The 19,022-nt window shown below is 35.1% G+C and overlaps 1 protein-coding gene across 2 annotated transcripts in view; it reads left to right on the top strand.

The window, feature by feature from the left end:
- The window catches only part of ESD (esterase D), a 25,766-nt gene extending 7,011 nt beyond the window's left edge, over window positions 1–18,755 (top strand). For both annotated transcript variants that reach the window (XM_006083595.3, XM_023748957.1), the window contains 6 exons: window positions 4,491–4,589; window positions 5,887–6,011; window positions 7,464–7,583; window positions 9,120–9,218; window positions 11,225–11,392; window positions 18,526–18,755. In XM_006083595.3, coding sequence (XP_006083657.1) covers window positions 4,491–4,589; window positions 5,887–6,011; window positions 7,464–7,583; window positions 9,120–9,218; window positions 11,225–11,392; window positions 18,526–18,606 — 692 coding nt within the window. In that variant the 3' untranslated portion in view covers window positions 18,607–18,755. The remainder of the gene's footprint in view (window positions 1–4,490; window positions 4,590–5,886; window positions 6,012–7,463; window positions 7,584–9,119; window positions 9,219–11,224; window positions 11,393–18,525) is intronic.
- The last annotated feature ends 267 nt before the right edge of the window (window positions 18,756–19,022 follow it).

Raw genomic sequence — 19,022 nt, 5'->3', positions numbered from 1 at the left:
ACATTAGAATCACCTGGGAATCTTTTTAAAATCCTGATTTCTGGGCCTCATCTTCTGGAAATTTTGTTTCTTTGTTATGGGGTGGGGCCACAACATTAGTAACAAAGAAACAGAATTTCTGGAGGATGAGGCCTAGAAATCAGGATTTTAAAAAGATTCCCAGGTGATTCTAATGTGCATCTGTCCACTGAGCCAAACCAGCTAGGGCAGTGGTTGGTAAACTCCGGCTTGCAAGCCACATGCGGCTCTTTGGCCCCTTGAGTGTGGCTCTTCCACAAAATACTGACTTCTGCGCATGGGCCACTAAGTTTCAATCACACTGTACGTGCGCGCCCGCACGTGGTATTTTGTGGAAGAGCCACACTCAAGGGGCCAAAGAGCCGCATGTGGCTCACCAGCTGCAGTTTGCCGACCACTGGGCTAGGGCTTATGCCCATTTTTTAAATGAAAGAACTGACACTCAGAATATTTGACTTACTTTCCTGATTTTGTTTAGCTAATAAGTGGTTGAGTGACATTGGGAACCCAGATCCTATCTGAAATCCAAAGCCCCTGCTTTCTACAGTATTATCCTTCCTCCTTTGAGTACATTTATGTTAAGGTCAGTAAAATCGTTGACCCTTTATCTGTATTTGGAGCAGTTCTTCACCATGATATGGCTTTCATATCTCTGGAAGATGTGCTACAAAGGAACATGGTGGACAGAAAGGATCTTGTTCTCTTGCCATGACTAGTGAAAGTTTGTATATCCTAGTGGTTTATTTAACCATAAACTTCCATAACACTATCCAATGATACTTGCAGTTTTATGTTATAAAGTATGTATGTCCTAATGGTTTACTTAACACTACGGTGTCGGGTGAATTTCCCGCCAAAATATAAGATGGCGCGGGCAATTATTTAGGTTTCCCGCGCAAAATCAGAGTTAGTTTAAAATGCCTATATCTTTTGAAGTATGGGTTCGATTGAAATGAAATTTTCGGTTTCTTGTGTAAAAAATGAAAATTTATTCAATCACAGACATTTTTTTATCTATTCAGTACATAAATAATTCGATATATATAAACTAAATACGAAAAACCCAAAAAATACTTATTACCTAAAAATATACACATATTTTTAAAGTTTAAAATAAAATTTTCATAATAAATCAAAACAAATAGAAATTAATAGTTTTTTAGCGTATGATATTTTTCAAAACACGCCCCTTTATGTAGAGGTATATTGCAAAATTTGCACATGTAGCGTGTCTCACTGCGCAATTTATGAACGGAACATACGCGACACCTTCTCAAAATGTTTTTCTTTTTTCCACTTCCGACAATTGCCTGTAACGTATGCTTTCTCATGTCCATCGATAGCCTGCATGGTGGATCAGATGTAGGTGGTTTAGCCCGCATTCCAGAAGTAGACGGTACTGGTTGAAGGTCTGGAACAATGTCCATGTCCTCTGGAATATCATCCGTCAACCAGTGGATAGCTGTTTGTTTCAAAAACATTTTAAAACCCATTTTTCTTTGCCTCACTGATTTGTAAACTGCATAAGAATTAAATAATGCGCAATTTATCATATACATTGCCAACCTTTTTGTCCATTTGACCGTCCTCCGCAATATCGAATAATATGAAAGGTATTGGTCGGCCCGGTCAACACCTTTCATATGTTTATTGTAGTCAATGAGTGCATTCGGTTTGACAATTTTCTTTTTTGATGTTCTGTCAATATTCTGACTTTCTTCCATCTCCGCAGAATGAATCGAAGAAATCAGGTATACAGGCTTTTTTGATTGCCACACTTGTAACAATATATCATTTTTCCTTATAAATTTTGTTTCACCTTTTTTCAAAGAAATTGTTTGAAAATCTTTAGGTATACCTCGATTTTTCCGGATTGTTCCACATATTCTGAATTTGTTTTTTATAAGTGCTTCACAATTTGCGACACTATTATAATAATTGTCCATATATATATGGTACCACGAATCAGTGTATGGAGACACTACTGTTTGTATCGTTTCCAATAATCGCTTTCCTTCGCCGCAATAAATTTCCATGTTACAGATATATCCTGTATCACTTTCGCACAACAAACGAACCAATATTCCATATTTAACGATCTTGCCAGCATTATATACCCTAAAGAATAATCTTCCCCTCCAAGGTACGATCCCTTCATCTAGTGATAATTGCTGATGAGGTTTGTAAATATTTATAAATTTAGGCACAAAATAATCTAGTACTGGTCTCACTTTGCAAAGTCTATCTGATTCATTTACGATATCCGCATTATTATTGAAGTGCCAAGCTTTCCATATCTGTCAGAACCTGTCTCTCGTCATCGTTTTACCAAAATATGGCGTCTCCGTCCATGGCTCCGTGGTCCAATAGTCATCTCTTCTATCTTTGCGCACCTGTCCCATGAGAACAATTAACCCTAAAAACTTCTTCATCTCTTGAGGGGTTATATCTTTCCACTTTAGGCTTTTTTTTGAAAGTTTGAAATTATTCCTATTTTGATTATAATACCTGTTTGACTCCTCTACAAGAAATTCAAAAAAATCATCTCCGATAAATAATTTCACGGCATCTTCTATATTATTTATAACAGCATCTGTGTTTAATCCTTGATGCCCTAAAAAATCTTCTAAGACCGGTGGATTATCAACATGCGACCATTCTTCTCTCCCGCCTTCTATATCTGACTCTGAGTCAGAGCTGGAGCTCGAAATTCTTCGTCGCCTCAATGTCCTGGGACGCACCATTACTTCATCATCACTAGAATCTTCATCACTTGTACTCGCATTTTCAAGATCGCTATCACAAGAATAATTGGACAACTTGTCTGCACAAAACTCATCATCACTATAGTCTGAATGCTGCGACATTCTAGGTTAAAGCAAATAAAAATAATACTAACTGAAAATAGCGGTACTCCGATAGATATCTGATATAAAAAAATAATTATTATGCGAACACTTTGCGGAACGATTTTATTTTATTTGGTTAAAAAATTCTATATGAATGTCTTTATCACAATATATTTAAATATTTAAACACGTAATAATATTCACAAAACTCAAAACTAAAGACGTCCGGACACAAGAAGTATTTCTCAATAACTATTCTCTTTGCATGGTGAGATATCCAGGGATATCGGTTATAAAATGAGAAAACAATACATTGGTACCCTAACGGTATTGTACTCGACCAGCGCCATAAAGTGTTCTCTACTTACAAGGGATTTTTATGATACCTATTACCCCAATGGGTATGAAACGGTTCGCATACGCAGGTAGGTATCTTTGTGAACGGCAAACAAACAAATATTTGGTAATACGCAGTTACAATCGGCCCGAGTTTACACGTTTCCCGCACTCCACCGCAAATCTATATGAACCGAGTTAACCATGAACTTCCATAACATTTTATCCAATGATATTGTAACTTTATATGACCTTCACAGGACAGCTATGGGAGCATTTAACCTAAGACAGATCTTAGAGTAATACTGTTATGAATTTTATGAAAAGAGGAACTTTAGCATCTTTTTTAGAATTATTTCTAAAAAATTATTAATTTAGCCAATCTTGATTAGGCAATCATTTCATAAGTCTGTGCTGCTATTAGGGGATAAATAGAAATTATAAAAGTGTTCTGTAGTTACTCATATTGCATCATGCACATCAGTAAGGTTTCACAGTGCTAATTATCAGGTGTAGTGGGATATTTATCATTGGCTACTGGAAAAGGGCTGTTGGGTTAGATGCTTTTGGACTCAGGCATCTATTGCCAGTTCATTCTTGGCCATTCTCACATTTTGGCCAGTCTTATCAGACTCGCATAGCAAGAGAAGTAAATCATCTCTTGTATCACATAACTGAAAAGCTTAGAGGTAGGAAAAGTAGCAGAAACAATTGTAAGAATGGGCTTAAACTCAGTTTAAGGAAGGTATATGGTAGCCATTACCCCCTTCTTACTACATTGAGGAATACCAAAATGATTAGGCTGAATTTTGTTGCTGTGAACTACTTGTATATAAAAATATTAAGTTATTTGTATTATGATTACCATAGTATTTTCTCACTGTGAATATTTATGTTTTGATGAAATAGTAACATTTCATTAGCATGTTTGATAACATTGCACTGGGGTTGTTATAATGCTGGTTTTATGTGCCATATTGCTATTCTACAGCTTGAAAATTTCTAAATTCCAAAATGCATCTGATCCTAAAAATTTTAGTGATTGAAACTTTAGTGAGTGACTTTCAAAGAACAGCTAAGGGAGCATTTAACCCTAACTCAGATCTTAGATTAATACTGTTATAAATTTTATGAGAAGGGGAACTTAAAGCATCTTCTTTAGAATTATTTCTTTAAAAAGTTTTTTTTCATAATACCATATGAGATTGTTTTTCTATATTATAAAAATATTAAAGCTTATAAATCACTTGCAATATAGCATGAGATAACAGTATTTTTGATCTTCAGGTTTAACTTGCACAGAACAGAATTTTATATCAAAATCTGGTTATCATCAGGCTGCCTCAGAACATGGCCTTGTTGTTATTGCTCCAGATACCAGCCCTCGTAAGTGTTCTTGTTCCTGAGTACTTTGTAAATAATATAAATATTTAAGACTAAGTTATAAGTGGGATATTATATACCACACACTTTAAAATTAATTTCATATTTTTGCTATATCTCTGTTAATCTTTCAAATGACACCATGACTCTAAAATACCATGTTATATACATTTTGTATTATATAGGTAAACTGTCTTGTCATATAATAATTATGTCTTTTCTCATCCCTGTTAGTTATCAAATAATCATACAGTTTAAAAAGGATTAGTCCTAATATAAATGACTAGAATGTTTACATTAGAGAATATTAAACATTGTGCAGCTTAATCCATCAGATAGTTAAAACTTCTTTTGTGACCCTGGAAATCTCAGGAAATGGAATTTAAATGCCAGCTAAAACTATCTGAAAGTTAAATGGCTGACCTTGGGAAGTAGTGCATTTCCTTTCACAGGCTATATTACACAAAAGCAAGACATGTCTCACTAGAAATGTAATAAATTTAATTCAACATAGCATCAGAAATATAAAATGCCTAAGCATAAACTTTAAAACTATGAAGATTTATTTTTTTAAATGATAAAATTTGCTAAAGATCATAAATGAAAACCTTAATAAATGGAAAATTGTCATGTTTCTGGAAGGGTAGACTGAATATTACAAAGAGGTCATTTCCTTCGAGTTACTCTACCTATTACTCTAATTCTATTCAAAATTTTAATGATTGGCTTTTTAGCTATATGTAAATATATAAAATAAATCGTAATAAATTAAAAGGAATACAAGAAAATCCCAATGAGGCATGGGTAAATAGGGGAAACACGATGGAATGATTCCGAAGTATATGAAGAGACACTCTGAGTTTATGATAATAAGTTGAATGCAAGCATTTGTCTCCTGTCACTTCTAAGACCACAGTGATAAAGAGAATTATAGGAAGTGTCGGTTAAGGGCGAGGGTCATCAGAGAAGGAATCTCAGCACATTTTTGAAATATAAAAAGAGGATGTAAGCCCTTTGACAGGTAAAACTGAGTGAGGAAGTGTAGGTGGGGAACTTCATCATCAAAGCCAGGTGGCTTATGTTGGCAGTAAATACCCTAGCCTGGAAGGGCATTCTTTCTCTCACCTCATTGGCTAGAACATGGCCTCACTCAAGAGAGTCAGGAAGTATGTGCCCCAAAAGGCAAAGAAGAGAGGCCCACAATATTTGGCTAACAGTTTTAAAGCAAATGAACGTTCAGATTCATTTAAAAGTGGACCATTACTACAGAGTAGATGAAACCACAAGTTTTCCTTGATAGGTGGCTGCAATATTAAAGGAGAAGATGAGAGCTGGGACTTTGGCACTGGCGCTGGGTTTTATGTGGATGCCACTGAACATCCTTGGAAAACTAACTACAGAATGTACTCTTATGTAACGGAGGAGGTAATTTTATTTATATTGTAATTATTAATCCATGACGGACAAAACACTTGATTTTGGACACAAAATCCTTATAGTCCTGAGAATTTTAAACTAGAATATGGTATTGTTGAATCTGCTTTATACAAATTTATTAATTATCTTAGTGAAAGTTCCAAGGTTTACTAGTATTATCATTCTATTTACTGCCATTTAAATTAATACTAAATACAATTTTACAGAGTTTAGTAATTATATTGATATCTGTGTGTACTTCCCAGGTTACACAAAGAAAACAGTTTATGACAAATTTTTTTATTTCTCTAACAGCTGGTTCATTCAGACATTTTATAGTGATTAATGAAGGCTTAGTTAGCAAGGATAAGTAGTAAAGCATTACTTTTATTAATAATATTTATGTTCAGATTATGCATTTTTCTAAATTTTATGATTTTAATTGTTAATATATGCTGTCCTATCTAATAAAAGAGTAACATGCAAATTGACCATCACTCCAACACACAAGATGGCCGCCCCCATGTGGTCAAAGATGGCCTGCAGGGGAGGGCAGTTGGGGTCGACCAGGCCTGCAGGGGAGGGCAGTTGGGGGGGACCAGGCCTGCAGGGGAGGGCAGTTGGGGGCGACCAGGCCTGCAGGGGAGGGCAGTTAGGGCAGTCGGGCCGGCAGGGGAGCAGTTAGGCATCGATCAGGCTGGCAGGGGAGTGGTTAGGGGGCAGGCAGGCAGGCAGGCAGGCGAGCGGATGGGAGCCAGCAGTCCTGGATTGTGAGAGGGATCCCAGATTGGAGAGGGTGCAGGCTGGGCTGAGGGACACACACCCCCCATGCACGAATTTCTTGCACCGAGCCTCTAGTATTATAAAAGCTCAGAAACAATAACATGAAAGTCACCCATTATCCTATCCAATTAATGGCTGTGTTTGGTATATTCCACATTTTTTTGGTATGACTAGTTTTTCTATAATTGTAAAACATTTGTTTATCTTACTCTTTTTTTAATTGAAAAAAAATAATTTTCAATATTTATTGATAACATACTTTTAATAATTGCTGTCATATGCCATAATTTATTTTGTCCTAATGTAGGATATTTATGGTTACATTTTTTTTACCATAATAAATATTATTGCATTGATTGTCTTTTTGTATAATTCTTTTTCCTTAAGGACTTTTCCCTTAGAATAGATTCCAAGCAATGGAATTACTAGGTCAAAGGTTTAGGACATTTTAAAGGTCCTTTATGCATCTTCTTAAAGTTCGTTTCTGAGGAAGATATGCCATATATTCTCCAGTGATATTAATTACCACTGTCTACCTGAGATTTAAAAAAAAAAAACTTTACTAATTCATACCATTGTAAGACTTTGATTTAGAACTATTGATTGTGTAAATATTTTATATAACTGAAAAAGATTGAACTTTCTCTTATATCTTTTGTCACACTATTAAATCTTTAGCTTCCTCAACTCATAAATGCCAATTTTCCAGTGGACCCCCAAAGGATGTCTATTTTTGGCCACTCCATGGGAGGCCATGGAGCTCTGATTTGTGCTTTAAAGAATCCTGGAAAATACAAAGTAAGGTTACCTAAGCTTCTAGTGACAAATATCTCTCTTGGATAATATAATATTAGGAACTTTCAAAGATTGAAGTTAGGATATTATTATAGTACTGGAACTAAACTTTTCTAGAAGTGTTGGGAATTTCAAGAGGTTGTAGGGGAGGAGTATTAATTTTGACCACACAATGTATGCTACATATTCAGAAGCATAAGAATTCAATCACAGTGGTTTCTTGTGGGTTTACTAGAAGTATTAAAAAATTGTATCATATTTTATTGCTTCAATTCAAACTATAGTTTTCTAGGCATTTTCTTTTCTAAAGGTTATTCTTGATTAATATTATATCATGTACTTATATTTTTACCAAGAATATTTTTGTAAAGTTGATTTAGGTTTTTTGAGAGAGAAGTTATTCATGATTTGTAAAAATGTAAGAATTCTCTATTCTTAATGCCTCTGATGAAAATTGGAATGCAGCTTGATTGAAAAATATTACTCTCAGCCTTCCTATTTATTTATTTGAAGCTTTACTTTTTTGTTGTTTGTTTAAGCCAAATTGGAATAACCACTGTATGTAGAATGCTATACTGTGCAGCACAGCATACCATAGTATGGAAAAAGGAAATCTTGAAGCAATGATCATCTTAAGATTGCTTCTGTCTTTAGAATCACAAGACTATCAGAGACCTCAAGATATGTTTAATCCATTTCCTTCCCTTAGGAAGAACTTAATCATTTGTGTGTGCCACTGAGAAATGAAAATATTTCTCATAGCAGTTTCTTGCTTTAGTACCAAATATTTTCCTTTTGGTAAGCTTTATAAAGTTGAATTTATTCATGTCATGCCAGAAAATAAGGGTTTTATTTCCTTTTTTTGTGCATAATGCAATCAAATTTACTGTGTTTGAGGGAGAAAATCAAATTTGGTTGAATGTTTTTGTCCTTTAAAAAAGCTAGTAGACATGGATAAACATAACATTTACAAACACCCTGAAACTCAGTGATTCTATCTTTGCATTTTTATCCAGTGACAAACAACATTGCACAGAACACAAAATTATATTCTATTAAAAATTCTGCCATACTTAATGGCATTGTTCAGGGCTTTTTTGGCACTGTTTAAGAGAAATAATGTGTCTCAGATTTAATAATGTGTTCAGAAACATAAACAGTTTATGAAACATAAACTGTTTCATATTACTATACATTAATTTTAAGCAAGAAAAGGAGTAGAAACTCAATATACTAGTAAACTTCCATTGTGCGTTACTTAGTTGAAAATGTAATGTATCACTTTGTATTATTTTAGCACCTGTAGTTTATTAGCTCTCTTAATAGAATACACAAAGGATGTATTATGGAGAGATCTTACAATCTAAGCTCATAATACTATTACAGCAAAAGGAAAATTGTTCACAGGGGTTTTCATGGCAAGTCAAGAGTTATAAGCAAGTTGCAAAAAAGTTCTGAGTTTTTAAGCAAGTTTCAAATATCTATTCATATTTGATTTAGCAACATGTAACTTGTTTTTAAATTTCTTTGTTTCTAAAGTCTGTGTCAGCATTTGCTCCAATTTGCAATCCAGTGCTTTGTCCTTGGGGCAAAAAAGCCTTTAATGGATATTTGGGAGCAGATCAAAGTAAATGGAAGGTAGGTACCAGATGGCTATCTCAATACTCATTCTAAAGTTTTCAAAATTTTTAAAAAGCTGTACATAGATATTGTGTAATGTACATTTATGAGAATATTCCAAACAGCAAGATTGCTTTTTCAAGCATAGGAGCAGATGCTTCAATATGAAAATAAAAATAGTTCTTTCTCCTGAGACTCATTTTACTCTTGTGTAGAAATGAGCCATTTGCAGACTCCACCCAGACTTTGAATATTTTACAAATGAACTCATCATGGGCCTGTTAAACAAGTAGAAAATACTTGAGTGCTTTCAAGGTCATTTACATGTGGACCCCTATTTTAAGATTGATCTTTGAAAGTCTAATAAACTGGAGAGTCAATTCTTTGCTCACTAGATTAGAATTTTCTTTGGTTTTGTTTAGGCTTAAATTTTTGTTGTATTGGAAGAGTGTTGAAAATTATTAATTTAGGTGCTTTGAGACCTGACAGTGTGCTTACACCAGTATTTTGAATCCTCGCCAAGTGCACAGTCTGTGCAGAGTTTGAGATCTTATGTCGGGAGGGTGATGACCCTTTCCTCTCCAGGGGGTACTTATGGTCTGATAGAAGAGCTGGGTGGAAAACCAGCTAATTAGGAGGAGGGATGAGGTAGATGCACAGTAACCTTTAAGGAATCTATGTAATTTTTCTCCAAGTGGCAGTAGATTTTGTCTTAATTATGTTGTGTTTAGGCTATTATTTAATTTATTATTGTAATGAGGAGGCCATGCAGAATTATGAAATCATAGAACTAGTTGGACTTTATAGGTCACTTTCCACTTCTTCCTTTCAACACATTGCAGACAGATCACGAGAGTTCTCGTGTTTTCATATTACACAGTGTTTTACAAAGTATCATACTTTAAAAAGATACTAGCTTATAAGAACATGTAATAAATAACTTCAAAATGCAATGAGTATTTAATTTTAAGGCGTGCCTTTAACATTTATGTAAAACGTTTTTTATATTCATTCAATAGAAACTTATCTGGCCACTGGGTAAAGCTAGTGGTTCGCAATTTAAGATTAAAGAAAGTAAGTCTTTTTAAGCATGATACTTTAGAACAGGGGCAGGGAACCTTTTTCTGCCAAGGGCCATTAGGTTATTTGTAACATCATTTGCGGGCCATACAAAATTAATCAACTTAAAATTAGCTTGCTGTCTTTGGTCAAACATTTAATTAACTCACCCCTAATGCCTGGGCAGGGCCAGATCAAATGATTTCTCAGGACTTATATGGCCCGAAGGCTAGACATTCCCCACCCCTGCTTTAGAAGGAGAAATATTTTTATTTTTGTTTGTCTTGATCAGTGCATAAAAGTTGTGGTCACTAAATAGATATGAATAATCAAGAATATTTAAAGGTGGATGCTAAAATATAAAATTGTAACTAGTAGCAGCTCCTTAATTTTGAGTTGTTAATATTCAGATTATTCACGATTTCATGAAAATTCATGGAGATAGCAGATCTTTTGTGCTGTTCAACAGATAGCAAAAGGTAGGGCTGAATGTATTTATGTCTGGAATTAGAGCTAAAAGGAAGAGACAAAAAATAGACTTATTATTTGAAATAGAGAAGATTTGGAAATAGAAAAAGATAATGGAATTTGAAGAAATAGTTAATTTGTGAAGGGATTTACAAAGGGAAAAAGTTAAGGGTTTTGTTTTGTTGTTTTTTGTTTGTTTTTTGAGTTGAGAGGTGATTAAGAACCTTAAAAGTTTAGAAGAAAAAAGGCTTACTCCTTAGAATGCTTGAGATATAGGATTCTTATAACTGGTATCTGTCTGCTTCAAATTAGGGAAGAGCCTATCATTGGGAAAGAATTCTGAAAACTTTATAAATAAAGCCAACTTAAAAGCATATTTCCAATTTAATCAGCCTTAGAGTTTAAATGGCTTTAAATTTCTATTTGGTTTTAGTATAGTATATTCTAAAAAATATATTTCTGGGCAATTTTATTTTTTAATATTTTTCTTTTCATAGGCTTATGATGCTACTCATCTTGTGAAGTCCTTTCCAGGTTCTCAGCTTGACATACTAATTGATCAAGGAAAAGATGATCAGTTTCTTTCAGATGGACAGTTACTACCTGATAACTTCATAGCTGCCTGTACAGAAAAGAAAATCCCTGTTGTTTTTAGGTTACAAGAGGCAAGTATTAGGAAATCTTAGCTTATTCTAAATAAGTATTAAAAAGCAGGATTCCAAGTACTTTTTAAATTTTATTTTAGAATTTGAAATGCTACCTGTAGTAAGATATTTTTTAATTATAATAAGATACTTTAAAGCCTTTCTATTAAGTTAGTGATATGTAAGACAAAAATTCATAGAAATAAGAAAGCTTTTGGAGGTGAAAAGTATTTACAGTTTTCTTTTCTACTGTAAAAACAGTAAATAACAAGAAGCTTAAATACTTCCATGGTACTTAATCATCAACATTACTGGATATATCTTTCTTTATACATGAAGCTATTGTAGTAGAATAAAAAGGACAAGCTTCCACCTTATTTTATGTACATTTCTTAGCGCTAGATGCTTTATATTGTTTGTCTGAAACACACATGTACACTTTATATTGTGCTACTTAGTATTTCTAGTTGTTTAAGAATAATTTCTGAGTTTCAGTTGGTTTTCAAGTTTTCCTTGATTAAAATACTTTTGACTATTTACTACTCACCTAACTATGTTAATATAGTTGTATTAAAGAAATTCTGCTTTTATTTTCTAAAATATTTATTCATAAGCTTTGGAATATAATATGAACAAAAACATTTTTTTCAGAATGAAAAGTGAAAACTGAAAATTATACATGATTGTGATTTCTAAAAATATTTTCATTCATGTTTAAGGGTAATGTGTCAGGTACATTGATCTACAAATTAATTATAATGATTAAAGTTCGAATAAATCTAGATCAATGTGTAATGTGGTGCATTGCAGTTTATGAAATGTTTTCACAGCATTAGCTTATTTTATCTTTATGAGACCAAATGAGAGACCATTCCTATTCTGTCCATCTATTTCTATTATTTGTTTTTTAATTTTTTAAATTATGGTAAAATACCATACATAAATACCATATCATCTTAGCTATTTTTAAGTGTACAGTTCAGTGGTATTCAATACATTCATAATGTTGAACAGTCATCACTATCATCCATCTCCAACTCTTTTCATCTTGTAAAATTGAAACTCTATACATATTAAACACTAGCTCTCTATCCCCACACCCTAGACATTGGCTACCATCATTCTACTTTCTGTCTCTGAATTTGACTATTAGAAGTATCTCACATAAGTGGAATCATACAGTATTTGTCTTTTTGTGACTGGCTTATTTCATTTAATGTTCTCAAGGTCCATTCATGTTGTACCATGTGTCAGAATTTCCTGCCTTTTTAAGGCAGAATAATTTCCATTTTATGTGTAGACCACATTTTGCTTATCCGTTCATGTGTCAGAGGATTGATGACAGTTGATTACTTTTACATTTTAGCTGTTATGAATAATACTGCTAATAACATGTATGAAAAATATCTCTTCAAGACCCTGCTTTCAGTTCTTTTGGATATATACCCAGAAATAGAATTGCTGCATCATTTGGAAATTCTATTTTTAATTTATTGAGGAACCTCCATACATACTTGCCAACACATCTTTTTTTTTCTTTTCTTTTTTTGGTAGTAGCCATCCTAATGGATGTGAGATTATATCTTTTTGATTTGTATTTCCCTAATGATTAGTGATGTTGAGCATCTTATCATGTACTTAATTGGCCATTTGTATAACTTTGGAGAAATATCTGTTCAAGTCCTTTGTCCATTTTCAAATTAGGTTGCTTTTTGTTCTTGAGTTTTAAAAGTTCTCTATTCTGAATATTACAACCTTACAAAGTACATGACTTGCAAATATTTTTCTCCCATTCTGTGGGTTGCCTTTTTACTCTGTTAATACTGTATTTTGATGCATAAAATTTTTGATGTTCATAAAGTCAGATTTGACTATTTTTTCTTCTGTTGCCTGTGCCCTTAGGTCTCATATCCAAGAAATCATTGCCAGGTCCAGTGTCATGGAGCTTCTGTCCTATGTTTTATTCTAAGAGCTTTATAGTTTTAGAACTTAAATTTGGGTACTTTTCATTTTTAAACTTTTTTATTTTATTTTTTAATATATTTCATTTGATTCTTTACAGAGAGAAAGGGAGAGGGTTAGAGAGTTAGAAACATTGATGAGAGAGAAACATCGATCAGCTGCCTCCTGCACACCTCCTACTGGGGATGTGCCCGCAACCAAGGTGCATGCCCTCGGCCGGAATCAAACCCAGGACCCTTCAGTCTGCAGGCTGACACTCTATCCACTGAGCCAAACCGGTTAGGGCGGTACTTTTCATTTTTAGCTAATTTTTATATATAGTATTAGGTAAGGCTCCAACTTTTTTCTTTTGCATGTAGATATCTAGTTTTCCCAGCACAATTTGTTTAAAAGACTGTCCTTTTGCCATTGAATGGTTTTGGCATTCTTGTCAAAAATACCTTAAGCATACATGCAAATGTTTATTTCTAGACTCTGTTCTGTTCTTTTGGTCTATATGTGTCTGTCTTTATACCATTATCACACTGTTTTGATTACTGTAGCTTTATAATAAATTTTGAAATCAGGATGCATGAGTTCTCTAGTTTTGTTCTTCTTTTTCAAGGTTGTTTTGGCTTTTCTGAATTCTTTGAGATTTCATATAAATTTAGGTTGACATTTCCCATTCTGAAAAATAATGTTATTGAGATTTTGATAGGGATCGCACTGTATTTGTAGATTGCTATTGACATCTTAACAGTATTAAGTCTTCCAATCCATGAACATGGGATGTGTTTCCGTTTTTTTGTGTCTCCTTTCATTTCTTCAAGGTTTTGTAGTTTTCATTGTAAAAGCCTTTCACTTCTTTTGTTAATTCCTAAGGATTTTATTTTGGATACTATTGTGAATGAAATAGTTTTCATAATTTTATTTTCAGATTATTCATTGTTAATGTATAGACATGCAACTGATCTTTTTTGTGTGTTGACTTTGTATCCTGCCATTTTGCTGAATTCATTTATTAGCTCTAACAGTTTATATTTGGAATATTTAGGGTTTTCCACATGTAAGATTATATCATCTGGGAACAGAGATCATTTCATCTCTCCTTTTCTAATTTGGGTGCCTTTTATTTCTTTTTGTTACCTAATTGCTCTAGCTAGAACTTCCAGACTATGTTGAATAGAAGTGGCAAAAGTGAGCATCCTCGTTTTGTTCCTGATCTTAGAGGAAAAGCTGTCAGTATTTCACTATTAAGTATTATATTTGCTGTGGGTTTTCATATATGGCTCCAGTCCATTTGTTTTACAAATGAGGAGACAGGCTCAGAACAGTAATTCTAAATTGCACTGCTATGAACATAGGGGTGCATAAGTTCTTTCTGATGAGTGTTTCAAGTTTCTTAGGATATATTCCTAGAAGTGGGATCACTGGGTCAAATGCGAGTTCCATTTTTAATTTTTTGAGGAAACTCCAAACTGTTTTCCATAATGGCTGCACCAGTCTCCATTTCTACCAGCAGTGTACTAGGGTTTCGTTTTCTCCACATCCTTGCCAACACTTGTCATTTGTTGATTTGTTGATGATATGTAAGGGTCTTGTTTTCTTACTCATTTAGCCACTGTATGTCTTTTGATTGAAGCATTTAATCAATTTGCATTTAAAGTAATTGTGATATGTTGTTACTGCCATTTTATTCATATTTTGTATCCTTTTTTTTCCTTCTTAAAGAATACCCTTTAGCATTTCATGTAATACTAAGTTTGGTGGTGATGAACTCCTTTAGCTTTTTCTTGTCTAGGAAGCTCTTCATCTGTCTTTCAATTCTGAATGATAGTCTTGTTGGGTACAGTAATCTTGGTTGTAAGTCCTTGCTTTTTTCATCACTGTGAATATTTCGTGTCAATCCCTTCTGGTTTACAAAGTTTCTGTTGAGAAATCACTTGATTTCTCATGGGAGCTTCCTTGTGGGTAACTAACTGCCTTTCTCTTGGTGCTTTTAAAATTCTCTCTTTGTCTTTAATCTTTGGCATTTTAATTATGATGTGTTTTTGTGTGGGCTTCTTTGGGTTCATTTTGTTTGGGATTCTCTGTGTTTCCTGGACTTGTATGTCTATTTCCTTCATTAGGTTAGAGAGTTTTCCGTCATTATTTTTTCAAATAGGTTTTCAATTCTTTGCTGTCTCTCCTCTTTTTCCAGCATCCCCATGATGCAAATGTTATGCTTGATATTATCCCAGAGGTTCCTTACATTATTCTCATTTTTATGGATTCTTTTTTTATCTTCATTTTTTTAAAATATATTTTTAGTGACTTCAGAGAGGAAGGGAGAGGGAGAGATAGAAATATCAATGATGAGAAAGAATCATTGATCAGTTGCCTCCTGTATGCCCCACACTGGGGATCAAGCCCCCAACCCGAATATGTATCCTGATGGGGAATTGAACCGTGACCTCCTGGTTCATAGGTCGACACTCAACCACTGAGCCACGCTGGCCGGGATCTTTTTTCTTTTTGCTGTTATGATTGGGTGTTTTTCTGCTACCCTAGCTTCCAAATAGCTGATTTGGTCCTCTGCTTTATCTAATTTACTGTTGATTCCCTCTAATTTATTCTTCATATTATTTATTATATTCTTAATTTCTGACTGGTTATATGTTATATATCTCCATTTTTATGTTTTTTATCTCTTCATTAAAATTCTCACTGAGCTAATCTACATTTCCCCTAAGTTTACTGAGCATGCTTAAACCAGTATTTTGATCTCTGCATCTGGTAGATTGCTTGTCTCTATTTCGTTTAGTTCTTTTTCTGGAGTTTTGTTTTGTTCTTTTATTTGGAACATGTTTCTTTGTGTCCTCATTTGGCTGCCTCCCTGTGTTTGTTTCCATGTATTATGTAGAACTGCTATGTCTCCCTGGTTTGGTAGAGGCCATATGCAGTAGGTGTCCTGTACTATCCAGGGGCATATCCTCCCCTGGCACTCAAGCCAGGTCCTTCAGGTGCACCACCCCCTTCCACTACCCCAGTGTGGGCTGTGTGCACCCTCCTGTTGTAGTTGAGCCTTGATTGCTGTTGGCATGTCAGTGGGAGGGATTGACACCCAGGCCAATCAGCTGTGAGGACTGGTTGGGACTACAGCAGAGGATCTGCTATGTAGGAATCAACCCTATGGAGCAGGATTCACTTCAGGAGGACTCTGGTGCCCATCAAGTAACCCCCTTGAGAGTGTTACTGGTGGAGGTGGTTGGGTGGTGCTCTGGTGTGATCTGAAGCCAGGTGTGCTGACTGAGCCTCCTAGGAGATGCAGGCCACCCACCATGAGTTACTAAGTGATCTATAGATAGCTACTACTTATCCTGGTCTCGGAGGTGCCTGGGAGAGGCTAGGCTGGGAACCGAGGCTAACTGCCACTAGTGCCAGGCTTCGGGCCACTTAGCTATGGTATGGGGCATGCCGAGGCCAGATGCTGCTTGTTTGGGGTTTGTGAACCTTTGAGAGATTTTTAGGAAAGTTCACAACATGAGCCAAGACAGGTTGTTTTTATGGAAGAGCCACTGGAAGCCACTTGGGTGGGTCTAAAAGTTAGGTGGGGCAGAGTCTCAAGGAATCACCCAGTGGGGTTGGAGGGGAGACTCAGCTATGGCTCTTGCCTGCTCCTGCAGAGGAGGACTCAGCAAGGGAACTGTGGCCTCTGTTAGCACTTTTGTCAGGGAGAATGCTGCCCCTCCAGCCTTCTGAAGCCTGATGATTTAGTTCCTCATATATTCCTGGTGCCTTTTGAGATGCTGACCCAGAGCTGTATCTCAGAGCAAGTGAATCTGAGTAAGTTCATGCAGGCCCTTTAATAGGAATGCCTTGGGCTCCAGCAGCCCTCTGTCTTACTCATCCATAATCCCCACTGGATTTTATAGCCAGAAGTTATGGGGAGTTCTCTTCTGGCACTGAAACCCTGCACTGGGGGTCCTGGTGTGGAGCCAGGACCCCGCACTCTGCAGGGGAACTTCAGAGATATCCCTCCTGATTTTTATCCGCTACACAGTGGTATGAGACCTGCCTGTTCCTTGTCTCTGCCCCACCCACTAGTCTTGACTACTGTAAATCCTTAGTTCTAGGACTTCAGTTCAGCCAGGCTTCAGGCAGTTCTCAATGATGGTTGCTCTGTAGTTTAATTGTAATTTTTATGTGGTTGTGGAAGGATGCGAGTACCACATTTACCTATACCGTCATCTCGACTGGAAGCCAAGTCTGAGGAAGGATTGCCTTTCCATTTAACCTGTATCAATGGTTTTAATTGACCGGATAGATTGATACTTGTTTCAACTCAACTGCCTGGCACATTACATTTTCTCTCTGTTTTATAGTAGTTTTCAAAGGAACTTAGTAACTTTTTACCCAGTTTGATTTATTGTTGAAGATGTCAAAGTTTAATGAATTATTCCTTTTTCCTTAAGAAGAGATATGATATGCTTTTACTGTATAGGTGGAATTATTAACAAGGTTTATGATGACTGTTTGGCTTCCCAAATAGTAATCGATCATTTGGGTATTTTCGTGTTCTTTCTCTATATTGTTTATGTATGCTCATTTTGTTTTTTAACATTCCCTCTCCTATCCTTGTTAGTGCACTTCTTTTGTGAGTTGAAACTTCTTACCCATGTTTCTAAGTTCTCTAAATTCTGATTCTTTTAGTCCTTGCTTTACTCTGTACATTTAATTAATGTGTTATTTTCTCTTTTTGCATATAAATGGCAGCATCTAGAAACAAGGCTATGCAGAATGTTTCATTTTTCTTCATATTTTTAAGATATATTTTTATTGATTTCAGACAGGAAGGGAGAGGAAGAGATAGAAACATCAATGATGAGGAAGAATCATTGATTGGCTGCCTCCTGTATGCCCCCCACTGAGATGGAGCCCACAACCCAGGCACATGCCCTGACCAGGAATCGAATCATGACCTCCTGGTTCATAGGTTGACGCTGAACCACTTAGCTACACCAGCCAGGCTTTCTTCATATTTTTGCCACTCTTTTAATTTTCAGTGAAAATGTTAAAGGACAATGTAAGCTTGATTCTGATTATAAACCTGCCTCATATTATAATATTTTGGCTATTTATAAGCAAATTGATATGAGAGATTTAATGTCCCTAATATCAGTGTTTCTGAATGGTGGATAAATGTCTTATCATCTCTCTATTTTGTCTTCTAGGGTTATGATCATAGCTACTACTTCATTGCTACCTTTATTACTGATCACATCAGACATCATGCAAAATACCTGAATGTTTAAAAAACTTCATATACGAGAATCTCTTCAGGATTATAAAAATTATAATAACTAATTACAGGAAAATAAGATTTCAAAACATTGTATTTCATAGTGCTAAAGATGCTTCATTCTATAGTTGAATCACCTTCTGAATAAATATATGAAACCTTCTTGTTTTAAAAGTTATTTACCAGTGTTCACATGGGAAATCCATAATACTTTATAGGTTTTTTTTTGGTCATATGGAAATCATCATTGTGTGACCGAAGGTCACAGTATGAATGTAATCCCATTCAAATCATAGAATGCCAACTGTGGAACAGTATTTAAAAGTAATTTAGCCTGAACTCTTCACCTTTCCAGACTTTAAGCCTCTGAAGGTGCAAACTGTTTTTGTCATGTCCATTGTTATATCTCTAGTGTCTAGCAACTGCTTG

This window comes from Myotis lucifugus, unplaced genomic scaffold (assembly GCF_000147115.1).
Source record: "Myotis lucifugus unplaced genomic scaffold, Myoluc2.0 scaffold_7, whole genome shotgun sequence".
NCBI classification, from domain to species: Eukaryota; Metazoa; Chordata; class Mammalia; order Chiroptera; family Vespertilionidae; genus Myotis; species Myotis lucifugus.
Note: the sequence above shows the minus strand (reverse complement) of the source record. Positions and strands in the feature narration are given on the sequence as shown.